This window comes from Apteryx rowi, unplaced genomic scaffold, assembly GCF_003343035.1.
Source record: "Apteryx rowi isolate R43461 unplaced genomic scaffold, aptRow1 scaffold_1483, whole genome shotgun sequence".
Classification (NCBI taxonomy): domain Eukaryota; kingdom Metazoa; phylum Chordata; class Aves; order Apterygiformes; family Apterygidae; genus Apteryx; species Apteryx rowi.
Window position 1 is genome coordinate 2,456 of NW_020447734.1, and position 13,354 is coordinate 15,809.

Sequence of the window (13,354 nt, forward strand, 5' to 3'; positions counted from 1 at the left end):
TGGACTCCGTTTCTCCAGCCCACCCTGAGCGTGGGGGAAAGGAGCACCCTGATTTCCTGTGGGAGGGGGAGCAAGGCTTTGCACTTCGCTCCCCTGTGCGAAAAGGCAAAGGTTGCAAAAGCAGCTGGTAAATCCCCCCTCCCTGCACATTGCAACAGAGTAAGAAGGGAGAAAACTAGGGGTTGGTTATCAGGACGGGTCCCGTACTCCTCTTGGGGGTACAAGTACCTTGGCGTGCCACAGCCTTTGCACCTCGAAAACCCGCTGCAGCAGGGGCGAGAACCCAGCAGTCGCCCGGGGTCACGGACTCCCTCTATGCTCTGTTAAAGTGGAAAAAAAAAAAAAAAAAAAACAACAACAAATGAAAAAAACACGTTAGGTATTTTTCAGCTGGTTACCACACTGCCTCAGCAGAATTATTTTCTGCTGCGTCAGAAGTCTGACACAGCAGAAAGCAGAAACTCCTCCGCGTCCGAGGGCCGCCCTTATCGCTGCCCAGCTGGGTGCCTGTTTGCGCTGTCCGGATTATCACCGTGCTGCAGCCCCCTTGCCGGCCGCCCGGCACTGGGAGCGGCTGGCGTGACTCAGCAGAGACTGGCATGACTGCAAACTCATGACACGCTCGATTAACGACTGGGGACCTGCCGCAGTGGTACGGCAGGAATAGCTAAAGCATCCTGCTGCAGAAAGCAGGCTTGAGTCCCGGACATGCTGATGAAACCCATCTGACTGTGGTGGGCAAGCAATGCTGATTCTGACGTTGCTTTTTTGCCCGACATCTGAGGTCCCAGAATAAAGTGGCCTCTGGGGAGCGGCAGGGTCCRTAGGTCATTCCCGATGCTGGAGGAAGGGGATCTGCTGGGTGCTGTGGGGAGTTGGGCATAATCAGTCGTGAGCTTCGGGCCCTGCTTTGCTCCAAAGTCTTGGGACCGCAGCGATGCTGGGACAAGCGCCCAAGCCCCAGGGCCTCTGCGGATGCAGGGAACGGAGGATGCAGCGGGATCCCCCCCCCCAAAATGCAGCGTATCTGAGCATCAGGCAGGTCAGCCAGGCTGCTCTGATGTGGGAGACCTGGKAGCTGCCGGGAGAGGTGCCCTTTGCAGGCAGCTCTCAGGCAGCTGCTCCACGGGCTGCGGAGGCAGAGGGTTGTCCCAGGTGCTGTCCCGTCAGATCCACCGGTACTGCTCGAATAAGCAGCTGATCCAGGGCTGGAATCAGCTCCCAGTTTCCTCCCTTCCAAAAACTGAGTCCTGACACACAAACAGGTCTGTGAGGACCTCCTGGAGGAGGAGTGAAGGTGGTTGGCAGGTAGGACCAGATGAGGACAGCCAGTCCACTACCTGCCCTGGGAGAAGCCAGCATTAACTGCTTCAAAGGCATCAGGGGAACATACGGAAAATGCCTTTTTGGCCCAGCTGGGCCTATTCCACACGCAAGAGGAAGCAAGTCCCTGCCTGAGCTCAGCAATGCCCCTTGCAGCCCCTGCACATGTCTCTCTGCCCCTCCTGGCTCCGGGGTGGACTGGAAGGTGCTGCCCAGCTTGGTTACAACCAAGCATCTTCCAGGAGCTGCTGGTTCCTCTGCTCTCCCCGCAGGAAGGCCCATCCCAGTTTATCCAAGGAGTCTGTGGATCCCTTAGTGATATACGTGAGGAAAAATGGGGGAGAGGAGAGGAGAGCAGCCTTACTGGCGAGATGGCTCTCCAAGGCACGTGCGTGGGACGTGGGCAAAGGCAGGTGGGGAATGCACAGCCAAACGCCATGAGCAGCAACATGAAGGAGGACACAGCTGTGTCACCACATGGCCCGTTGTTGAGACTGGGACCCGTGTTTGCCTTCAGAGCATGGCAAGTGCTTGGCGACTTTTAGACCGGGAGGTTTCATGGCTCCCGTCTAAGGCCCAGAAGCTGCTTGGTGGGTAGCGTTCCTCCTCCCGGCCTGTCCCACGGGCGTGCAAGCTCAGACCCTTCTGCTCCACGGGTTGACCCTGAGCTGCCAGCACCCTTTCTGCTCGCCTGAAGTCATGCCTGCAAGTTTCAGCCCCTGCATCCACCACCTTTGTAGAAAAGCCAAGTGCAACAGGAATTGCCTGCTGACCTGCCAACAGCTGGATGAAACACAAGAGCCAAGGCACCAGGGTGGCCTCCTAGCTCCATACACTGTCTGTGCCTGGCTGAACAGAGGGGATATATTGCAAACCACTAAGGAGCAAGACTTCTGGATTAACCATAGTTCAGCTGGGTGACCAGCCAGAAACAGGAGTGTGGTTGCACTGAAGGCTTTTAGTGTCTGAGCACAGGGACACAATACCAGAAACAGGACTGTGTCAGGTTTCCAAACCAGGGCACTAATCTTCAGTCCAGAACTCATGGCACTGTATCATTTTGTATAATAATCATTTTTTTTAATCTGCATGGACAGAAGACCCCAGAGGGAATCTTTTTTGTGGGTCTAATTTTCCAACCCCCTTCTCTCTTTTGTGGTCACTTCTTGCTCTGGCAGTGCAGAAGGGTCCCAAAAGACATATGTTTAAGGATGCCCACACTGTTAGAGAAGCAGAAAGGAGCACTAGGGTAACTGAGAGTCAGCTCCTATCCTCTTGATCAGACAAGCTTTGTACTCACTTTGTACTGGTATAAAGCTGCCTCTAGGCTGTGATGAAAAAGATCCTGGAAAACTTGTCCAGTAACACCTCTAACCTGCCTCAATAAAAAAGATAATGATAGGTAAACTCCATTCCCCCCACAGATACCATGGCTGCACAGTGGTGTGACTCTAGCTAAGGATGAAGGCAGATGGATGGTTGGATGGACGCTCATATGTGATGCCTGTGCGCGTGCAGCACAGCAGAGCCGAACCCAAGCAATGTGTCAGCGCTAACACTGCAGCCCATTTCTGCTAAATCCAGAGGGGTGGGAAACAGGCTGCGGCATCTCGATGGTGGCCGGGCACTGGCTGTTATCTCTGGTCACAGCAAGGGTGGTGAGGGGTCTATCTGGCGCAGGGCTGGAGGGTGTGGGCAGCCGGGAGCTGCCAGCCGGTGATAGAGGAGGAGCCGAGYGCGGCAGCGGCTGCGGGGTGTGCACTGCGGCTCCCTCGAGCTGATAGTTGGTTGTGGCGCTCCCGGCTCCTGCGATGCTCCTGCCCCGGGATGCTGCATCCTCCGGACTGCAGCGAAGCAAGGCAGAGCCCTGCCCTGGGAGAGACGGGCGCTGTCCTGCCGGCTGCAGCCGCGCTTTGCTGGGGGAGAGCAGGGCGGTCTGACAGCAAAACGTGCACCGTGCCGTAGGGAGACTCCTCGCACACCTTGCCACCGCTGGAAAAACCCAGCCCTTAGCCATGTTGTTCTTCCCCTCCACGTCTGACCCTTGCACTGCAACCCCCAGGCCAACCATCCCCTTCAGTGTCCGCTGCGGAGCCCTGAGCCAAAGCAGGTTTGCTTTGCTGGGTGAAAACCCCAGCAAAGTGAAGGGCTAAGAACAAGCCATCAACGGGACTATAGGCAGGAAAAACACAGTCTCATATAAGACTGTCTTGGAGACACCTTGCCATGAATGAAAAAAGCTACTTTTGCCTATTTCTGTAGTCTTTTTGCCTGAAGTTCTTCAGGGATAACTCAGAAGCAGCTTAATTATATTATTAGCTCTTCCCAAGAGTATCCTGGCTTCAGTGCCTGACCTTGTGCCYCTTATCCCACCACCCCACTCAGCTCTGAACCCCCACAGCCTATGACACTTAACTGGATTTAGGGCTGAATATGGCCTGGTGGATCCTTTTATAGGGATATAGAGGTATGGATATAAGAATAGGGTCGGTCCATGCCTCCATCAGTACTCTGGACTTCCTCCATGCATTTCTGCCGGAAACAGCCCCCAAACTCCAGACAGTGTCACCTCAGATCAGCAGGCTTCAGACCTAGGAGGAGATTTCCTGTGATATTAAAGTAATACAGTAAAAGGCTGTAAGCCCGCTGAAATGCCAAGGCCCATGTCTATATGATAGGTAAGTCATCATGTAGCACGCAATTCAGGCCTTGAGTGTCTCACACTGGAGTATCTGAATTGCCTGAGCGTGCACAGCAAGGAGTGCTCCACACCTCTTGAAATCAGGCCTGAAAGGTACAAAGGGCTAAACACGGATACCTGAAATTAGGGATCCAAATTAGAGGATGAGTGGTGCTCTCTGCCTTCTGAATGAGCATCACTGAGCACCTTACACAAATAAGAGGTGGACAGATGGGACCTGTGCTTTTCTGTCGTTTCATTCATTCCTGCTGCCAGTAGTTTGTTATTGCTGTGATGCAGAAATTTTATGTTCTTGACTTCTGCAACTGGGGGGTAAAAAAGGGGCTAATGAGATGTATAATGTCACAGTAGGAATAGTATCAACAGCACTTGAGGAGCAACAGTCTGGGCACAGCTCAGCTTTCTCACAGACAACAGCCGGTGCCAGGGGAGAGGTTACGCCATTTGCTGGGGGAATCCAGGCTCACTTACACAGTAAGAAAGCAGGTTTTTGTCACAGTGAGCCCTTTTCTGCCCCTGTTTGGCCACATGCAAAATCTGTGTCTGCACTCCGCTATGACTAGAGGCTGAATTTGGTGCAGAGCAGTATTCGTTTAACCTGCAGTTACATTTTCCTTTAGTTTATTGTCATGACACAGCAGCGTTTTGAAATGTCTTTCTGTTGAAAGCAGAGTGCTCGGGGCAATGATGCAAAGCTGAATTAGATAATTCTCCTAGCAGTAATAACATAAAGCTCTCCGCCTACACGCCATAACACTAATCTGCTCTGAGTCTCCTCTGTGCTGCTCCTGTATCTCTTCTATTTGTGGCCTTTGCTATTCGCCCTCTCGGTACCCTCCTAAGGAAAGAAACTGTACCTGCAGAATTTGTCCTCGGCTTTCATGCTAAAAGCTACTAACCAAACAGAAACCCCAAGAAGTGAAAAATTCTGTAAATTGTGGGTGATTCAGCCCAGCCTATTTCTGCTCTGCATTTTCCTGAATTGGTCGCCGACCTTGTCCCGAATGGGTCTACAGCAGGAGCTTTGCTGGTTTCCTTAGGGTCCGCGACCGTCTCGTAAGGCTCTGCGCTGATCCCAAATTGGGGGTTCATCTGGACAGTAGCTCACAGTCCAACTTTGTACCCCAAGTAATATTTCCTRGAGCAACTCTTTGCACAGTATCTATAGATAAACATTGTGGTAGGTGTATATTAGCTCTGGCACTCAAGTTAAAACAAGGCACCAGCGCTAAACTGGACACAGCCAAAGAGACCACTGGGTAGAAGTGGGCAGCAGCTCATGCATGACTTTACAGTGCAGAATGGCTGTAAAGGTCATTGCCATTACAGACTATCCTCATCCAGAGCAGTGCAAGGCTCCGATATGCCCCTAACCTGATTAGCTGGCTGATTCACCTACCATTATTCCTTTCCTGTGAGTGCCTGTCCTCCAGGATTTAAAGAGTTTAAAGAATTACTGTGTCTATAGCACAAGCCATTAAAACAAATCAATACAGGCAAGCAGCACCAAATGAGCTTGCCTCGACGAAATACCTGGGATGACTTCAGACTCCCTTTCTCCTCTGCCTTCCCCTTTCCCTTCCCTTGGCTCTCTGTGACCATCACTCCACCCATCCTGACAAGAAGTGGCTCTGCTCCCGCAGCTGCACAGTGAAAACAGGCCCTGAATGGCTCCGAGTGCAGTGTCAGGTCCTGAGGAGTCTCAGGATAAGCAGCATCTCTGCCTGCTTTTCTGTGGAGTCCGGAAAATCAGCCTTTATTAACTGCAGGTTCCTATTAATAGCAGTATTAGAGCTAATGCTCTTCTCCAAGCTTCTGTGCCTGATGTTGTTCTGCTCTCCCCAGCTTTGCATTCCTCTGTGCTGTCACCCCTCCCYGAGGCTTTTCACGCTGCTGGTTCAAATGCAGCAGAAATGCATCATTATCTTTTCTCTTTTAAAGTTCAGCTTTGTAGAGCCCTAAGACAGATGGGGCAAATGCATTCTTAATAATAGACTCAAATGTAGCTTGGATCTCATCTTCAGTGTGGGTCTGCCAGAAAATACAGGATGAGAGAAGTAATAAATGAAAAAGCCATATTAGGTCATTTATTGTTATCCCCCAGCTGGGCATACAGCAGTTCTTGTCAGCTCTTTGCGCAATGGTATAGGCTGGCTGACTCACATGATGTGAATATCTATGTGTGCATTTAGGGTTGCACATATTTGATTTTAATCTTTGTGTCTTGTCTTGTTAAATAATTAGGACTTCTGAAGTCTTCAGGTCTCCTTGTGAGCTGAGGCTGTGTGACTCTATGTCTGTCCTTTAGGTGAGAAACTAAAGCAAGCGCTGGCCACCTGCACGATACATTTATCTCTGCTGAGCAGCCTCCTCTCCACATTGTGCTATCAGACCACTTTGGTGAGTGAACTTTCTGCTGAAAGGGGCCTGTGGGCCTTGCCTAGAATTCAGAAATTTAAAAATAAAATGATGATAATTCCTCCTAGGACCCTGCAGCAAGGAGCTGAAATGTGACTATATCAAAGAACCACCCCAACTGGATCATAATGACATTTCTGTGAGACAGGAGCACGATACTGCTGAGCATGGCTCCATTGAAATCGATGGACCATTACTGGTTTGTGACTGGAATGGGCCAGGGGTCTGGATGAAACCTCCTAAACTGCCCACAGACAAATCCAAATGTCAAGGTTTTGTCTGGATGCCATATACCTCATGCATCCAGGTGTTGCATTTCTCTATGTGGGAGCAGAATTTCACCTGAAATTAACATGCACTTCAGTTCAGGAAAAACACCAATGTAGTTCAATGGGAAAGTAAGCCTCAGAGTCAAAACCAATGCCTTTGGTCAGACCCTGAACCGGTGGAAGTGGATGTCGCTGGTCTGACTGTGACATGGCTGGTCCTGTTATCCTTGTGCAAAGCCTTTAATTTCCCAGAATAGAGAGGGTATTAAACTCCCTGCTTTGTTCATACTGTTTAAACATTAAGAAAGCAGGCAAGCCCATTCCAAGGGCAAGAATATCCCATCCACAGCCCACCTTGGCACCAGCATCCCACATAGCTCTTCCCTGAAATCCTGGTGCACAGGGAAGCTCTGCCTGAGCATCCTGGGGATGGAAGAGGTGTAGCCTTCTGCTTTGTTAACACAAAGCAAAGTCAAACATCCTTGGATGTGTAGCATCCAGTTCAGGTGTTGATGAACTGGATTCATGGGCTGATGTTTTCCACACTTCCATCTGAAGAAATGAGCCTACGTAGACAGAAGAACAGGGGTTTGTGTGTGGGTCTATGAGCCCAGAACTGCAGAGCTCCTGCCCAAGGCAATAGCACTCAGCATCCCTGGGAATGTGCTGTTGTGCAGAGGCGCCTGTAAAGTACTAAAGTTCATGAATCAGGTCACGTGCCACCTGAGAGAAATCTCCCTGGAGCTTAGAGAACCTGTGCATCTTACAGAGGAGTCAAAGGCTTGGRGGCTGCATGCATGAAGCCGTAGTAAAACATCTTGCATGAGGGTCACTGCCTTCTGCAGGCATCAGGGCATGGGGCGGCATGTGCATGTGTATGGGGGGGGCACTCATGCACAAGGAGGGAAGGAGAGGGAGATAACGGGGTATTATGTCCTGACCGTGCCTGTTAAGCTTGCTACAGGACTTTTTCCCTGAAGAACACACCTCACTGCAGGCTGACCACCCAGCGGACAAGCCAAGCCCTCGTCGYGTGGACCCCCACCCCAGCCCCAGCCAATGACCCCGCAGYGCAGGAYGGGGAGGAGCGGCCGGCAGCAGATAAAAGCCTCCAGGGGTCCGCGGTGCAGCTACAGGGTCTGTGTCCTCCTGCAGCCCTGAGCAAAGCCGCCTCGCCACCATGGTGCACTGGACAGCCGAGGAGAAGCAGCTCATCACCAGCGTCTGGGGCAAGGTCAATGTGGAGGAATGTGGTGCTGAGGCCCTGGSCAGGTAGGTTGGTCTCCTGGTCCCATCTCTGCAGCTGTCCTGCATGCAGAAATGCTGCAGTTGCAGGCAGGGAGCGTTAACAGTGTCTGAGTCTCTGCTTGTGTCCCCCCATTCTTCTCTCCTCAGGCTTCTGATCGTCTACCCCTGGACCCAGAGGTTCTTTGATGCCTTCGGGAACCTCTCCAGTCCCACTGCCATCATTGGCAACCCCAAGGTCCGTGCCCATGGCAAGAAGGTGCTCACCTCCTTYGGGGAAGCCGTGAAAAACCTGGAAAATCTCAAGACAACCTACTCCAAGYTGTCCGAGCTGCACTGCGAGAAGCTSCAYGTGGACCCTGAGAACTTCAGGGTGAGCGATGCTCAGGGCTTGTCCTCCTCTCTCTCCTCCCTCCTTCCCTCAGAACRCCTCGGTGCCAGGGGCATTTTCAAGGAACATAAATAGCATTGATTTTAGGAAATAAAACAGAAAGGGGCTGGCTTGGATGGAAAGTCTGTTCTTAAGAGGGATACAGGGGGAGCTTGATAGTTTGATAATGTCAGAGAAAGGGATCCAGGCTGTGAAGGATTTGGGGACAAGGGCAGGGAGGTGCCCTGAAAACCTGCAGCCTGGCACAGGCATAGCTTGAGAAAAACAGGAGAAGGATGGAAGGAGCAGAGCTGGGCTCTAAGGGGAGAGGAGGGTCTGGAGGGTCTGGAGAGCATTTCCATGTCACCTCCCGAACCCAGGGGTGGGGGGGACTTCGGCTCCTTTATTGCAAGGCTGGCAGTTACATGAGGAGAGGAAAAAGCAAGTGTGGGATCATCAGGGACCAGACACTGATGGGAGCAGAGGCCCTAGGGATGCAGACAGGGATTAGAGACAGGGAGGACAGGACTGAGCGAGGSGGCCACAGCCAGCAGATGAGGAGAGGGAGCAAAGTGAAGGAGACYGGGGTGCAAGGGAGTGAGAAGCAGCAGTGAGTGATGACAGGGAGCAGCTCAGGAAGGAGCTGAGGGGGCTGGATGTGGTGTGGCTGGAAGCCTCCATTTCAGCTTCTCTTCAAGCTGTACTTTGGGGAGGTAGCAGGGAGTCCTTGCACTGATCTGACCCTCTGCTCAAGAAGCTGTGGGGTTTCATAGCAGAACAAAAAAAAAGTCAGAGAAGGTGAAAATAAAGACTAGAGGCTGGAAAAAGTGAGTATGAGAAGAAGCAAGGAGGACAGAGTGGGTAGATACAAGTGTATGCAATCAGGAGAAAATTATTTTCTGCAYAGAAAATTCAGCTAAAAGAGATCCTCCAAGATCCAGGTGCCTCCCTGTCCTTGCCAAAACAGTGGGGCACCAGGGACCTGAGCAGGGTGAATGGGAGCGCTCAGCATGGTACTGACCTGATTTTCTTCCTTCTCCTTTCCAGCTCCTGGGAGACATCCTCATCATTGTGCTGGCCGCACACTTCACCAAGGACTTCACCCCAGCCTGTCAGGCCACTTGGCAGAAGCTGGTTGGCGTGGTGGCCCATGCTCTGGCCTACAAATACCGTTAGACCCTCTGGTGGGACATGTGGYTCTAACGGACAATAAAAAATATTTTCTGGACTTCTTAATGATCTCCTCTGTCTCTGCGGCTGCTTGTGGGGGTGAGAGAGGGTGGGACTGGGAGCACTGAAGGGAAAAGAGGGGACTCAGGGCTGGTGGGACCACACTCAGGGAAGACGATCAGTCTTCTTGTAATGGGGAGGCTACTTTCACCAGGTGTTTGGGCTCTTTTCTAAAGGTTTCCACATGCTCTCTAATGCTCTTTCTTATCCTCCCAGAGCCTCTGAGACCTCAGCACACAACTGTGTGCCCCACACATAAGCACACRTCTGCAAAAGGAATCCAGTGGGACATGTGGGGATGTCAACCTTTAAATCAGAGATGGGCACCTTTCTAGAGAGCACATTCCAGTTCAGCTAGTGCTTCTGAGCCTGCTGAAACCCCTGGGGGAGGATTTCTGGCTCATTCTGAGCAGAAGGCCAAGCTGCAGGGCAAGCAAGGGCCCGTTCTGGCCCTAAAACACCTCAACCTGTAATGCATGTGAGGGTATAAATTTGTACAGATTCATTGAAGCCAGCGTAGGCTAGACAGAGATTTGGCCTTTCATGTTTTAGTACTGCTATCTCCAAGAAGTCAACAAAAAACATTTTCTAAGGCAGCAGCAAAATCATTCTTCACATTACAGGCATCTTGATCAAAATAGGACAGCTAAAGGAAATGTGTATGATCTGGAGGGGAGGGGCTGAGGGCAGTTTGAGTTTGAGGRGGGACAAACAAGTCCAGCTTTCCTGGAACCCATCATTCTCATTTTGATCAGCAAATGGGCATTTCAGTGTGATTCCAGGAGGTAAGACTRTTCTAAATACCTTGGGTTTGTTCTAGTTAGCACAAAAGGGCATTTCAAAACATTGGCAGTTACCACCAAACAAAAAAGTTCTCCTTTTCTGTTTGCCACCTGCTCGAAGCATGGGTGGGTATAACTTTAGCAAAATGTCTATGGGTGCAGGCCAACTCTGCATACGCTGTGTGTTTGCCTGTGCATTTGTACCTTGGGTCCCAGCCTTGCAAATATTTGCTTGCAGAGGGCCTCAGCAATATGTTTTGGCCTCATTATCTGAATGTCTGAATCATTCCGTTCCTCCTCTTCCATCCTGTGCCATGGAGACATCCCACTGGTGGTCATTGCCCTCAGTATGCCTGGGGCTCACAGGGGCTAGAAAGGCTTTCCCTGCTTCAACATTAGCTAGGTGTATGCTGGAGTAGGGGTGGTTGGCGGGTTGCTTCACTATTGGTCTCTTCATTTGGGGTCAGATTGAATTTTTCCTATGAGTGAGATTTGGCAGGGATGCCAATGGTTTTCCTCTTCCTTTGGGACCTCAATCCACTGCTGGTCTCAGGTAGGAATCTCTCACCCAGGCAGTTTCCTCCTGTGAGGAGTTTCAGTCATTAGCAGTTCCCCCATGTGTCCTGCTCCCTGACCATGGCACTCAGCTGTCCAGTCTCCAAAGAGCTGAGGTGTTTCAACTTAATCTCCCCTGCTGTGCTCAAATACTGGCCCATGTTRGGTGTGTAAAACAGGAGGTCCAGACAGCTCCCAGTGGTCCCATTTGGCTTTGAAGATCTGGGAAAACGATTTCTATGGAGGCTGAAGGCTAACTGTGTGTCTCAGATTCCTCCCACACATGAGTACTTGCTAAAAGAGATGCATTGGCCTTATTCTGCAAATAAAGGTACAGACAAGGGGTAGGGTGTGGTGCTGGTGCTGCAGATCCAGAAAGGGGGGTTTAGTGTGCCAGGCTCTCCAAGCAAGAGTTGCCCCTCTCCTACRTGAAGCCAGAGCAGTCACGAACTCCAATGGCTCCAAGTGGAGGGGTTAGAGGTGAGCCCTGGACATCAGGCTAGATGAACACATCAGGAGGTCTGGTGTCAAAATGATGCTACCTCATCCCAGCAGCGTTTTGTCAGATGGTCTGAAAGCTCTTTGCAAAGAGAAGGACTTCAGTGGCCCATCTGTCCTTTGCAGCCAGGGAATGGAGGCATCAGCAGGGGAAGTGACTCTCCCAAAGTCACTCCACCAAAGCTGGGATCATAAGTGTATTCCCAGGCCACCTTGCTGTGCAGACCATGTCCTCTCTAGGAGCAGAGCCCAGGCACGGGGCAAAGGCAGTGCTAGCATTTCACTGCAATAGTCATTGGTGCACACAGGACCTTTAGGAGCCCAGAGTCCTTTCTAAGTGGCTCCAACCCTCCTCACTCTGCCTGGGGACTGATGAGCAAGGCAGAGCTGACTGCTGCAGGACTGCTTTATGACCACTGTGTGTGCACATTCGCATTTTGCTCTCTGCTGCATCCACCCAAGGGGGAATGAGTGAGCTCCTGCCCTAGGTTAGGAGACCACGAGATGTTGTCACAGAGTGCAATGAGCCCAAACAGGGCTCTTCAGCTGAGGAAAGAAGATCACAGCAAATAAAGCAGGAACAAGGATGCTGGCAAGACAGCCTGGCTTAACACAGAGGAAATTGCTTGTTCTGGAGGAGAGGAAAGAGAGGCTGGCATGGATCCAGAGCAGCAGAGGCTGGGTGTATCTGCCACTCCTGCTGATAAGGGCTCTGGTAAAGCTTGGCGCAGGACACTGCCTGCTGCAATCAGAGTGACCAGTAAATTCTGCTTGTTTCATAAAGGCCATCACTTTAATCGCCATTCACTGCCAGCTGGGTGGTTTCCCTATGAAAAAGGGAAGGTTCCTGTCACTGGCAGTGGGCATGGCCCAGTGTGGGGCCACAAAGGCAAGGAAGGACCTTGYGGTCTGTCTCACCCATACCATGAGGAGACAACCAGCTGCATGGATGCTCAAGCCAAGAGTCCTGAGCATAGTGAAATCCATCCCAAGAGGACAACAGACCACAGGACCCTTATTCCTCCTTCTAGAGCTTGGCTGGGGACATAGATACTGCCAGGTATTGCTGAGGGTGTGCTGGGAGGAAAGGAGATCTGGAAAGGAGAGGAGAGCCCTTTGGCTCTGTGAACTGCACAGAAACTATAGAAATTACCTCAGCTTGGCACACCATGATAAACACTTCCCCTCTCACCCTGTGAGAGGCTTCCTTAAAACATCTTTGAGTCTGACTAATCTTAAAACTGAAAAGCCTTTGAAAGTTTTTCACATGAGGTTTCATCTCATGCTTTTTCCTTCTCTCAGCTGACAGCTGATAGCGGTCCAGTGGCACTAACTCCATTGCTTGAGATGGTGTGAAAAGTGCTTTGAAGAAATAACTTTCTAGGAGGGGCCAATGTYTTCCAGCAGGGACACTGTGAGCTCAGGAGATGCTGCTGTCCCCAGCAGTGAGCAGGGAGAAGCCATGTAGGCTGAGGAGGGGCAGAGCTGAAGAAGAAGGAAGCAGAGAGAAGAGGAAGCTCAGCAAGCCTCAGGAGTTGATCATCCTTTGCTTTGCCTCTAGCATCTCATATCATACCTGGGATATCACACCAGGCATTGGGAACCWCCTTTGCAAGACAGTGTGTCTGAGCTGTTCTGGCGCTGATGTGCCATGGGACAAATGYCACTAATTCATCCTCCTAATAAAGAACCTGGAAGCTGTGGTGCGGATCAATTACCGGCATTACAGCTTCCTCATTTCGTATGCCTCTACAAACTGAGAAAGCACACACATGAACCCATTTGTACACATACAGTTAGCAGAACTAGAGCTGTGATTAGAGAAACAGTCTTGTGCTTAAGGCCAGGTCACCAGTTACAGCTTAAGTCACCAGAAAAGTCTCCATGTTTAACCACTTAAACCACCACTTAAACCTGGGGAGAAAAACTCACTCCCCTCCRTACTGCACAGCTCCTCTAGCCA

The 13,354-nt window shown here is 51.2% G+C and overlaps 1 protein-coding gene across 11 annotated transcripts; it reads left to right on the plus strand.

The window, feature by feature from the left end:
- Positions 1-316: 316 nt before the first annotated feature.
- On the plus strand, positions 317-9,544 carry LOC112962435 (hemoglobin subunit rho). Of its 11 annotated transcripts, none has more exons than XM_026058574.1 (6): positions 317-652; positions 6,333-6,424; positions 6,511-6,641; positions 7,666-7,983; positions 8,107-8,329; positions 9,374-9,544. In XM_026058574.1, the coding sequence occupies exons 4-6, from the start codon at positions 7,892-7,894 to the stop codon at positions 9,500-9,502; spliced, it is 444 nt and encodes a 147-aa protein (XP_025914359.1). In that variant the 5' UTR covers positions 317-652; positions 6,333-6,424; positions 6,511-6,641; positions 7,666-7,891; the 3' UTR covers positions 9,503-9,544. The 11 variants fall into 11 exon arrangements, with proteins under 11 accessions (XP_025914359.1, XP_025914360.1, XP_025914352.1 ...); XM_026058575.1 differs by lacking the exon at positions 317-652 and adding an exon at positions 3,416-3,433; XM_026058567.1 differs by lacking the exon at positions 317-652 and adding an exon at positions 3,981-4,001 and having other exon boundaries at positions 6,269-6,424.
- Positions 9,545-13,354: the final 3,810 nt, after the last annotated feature.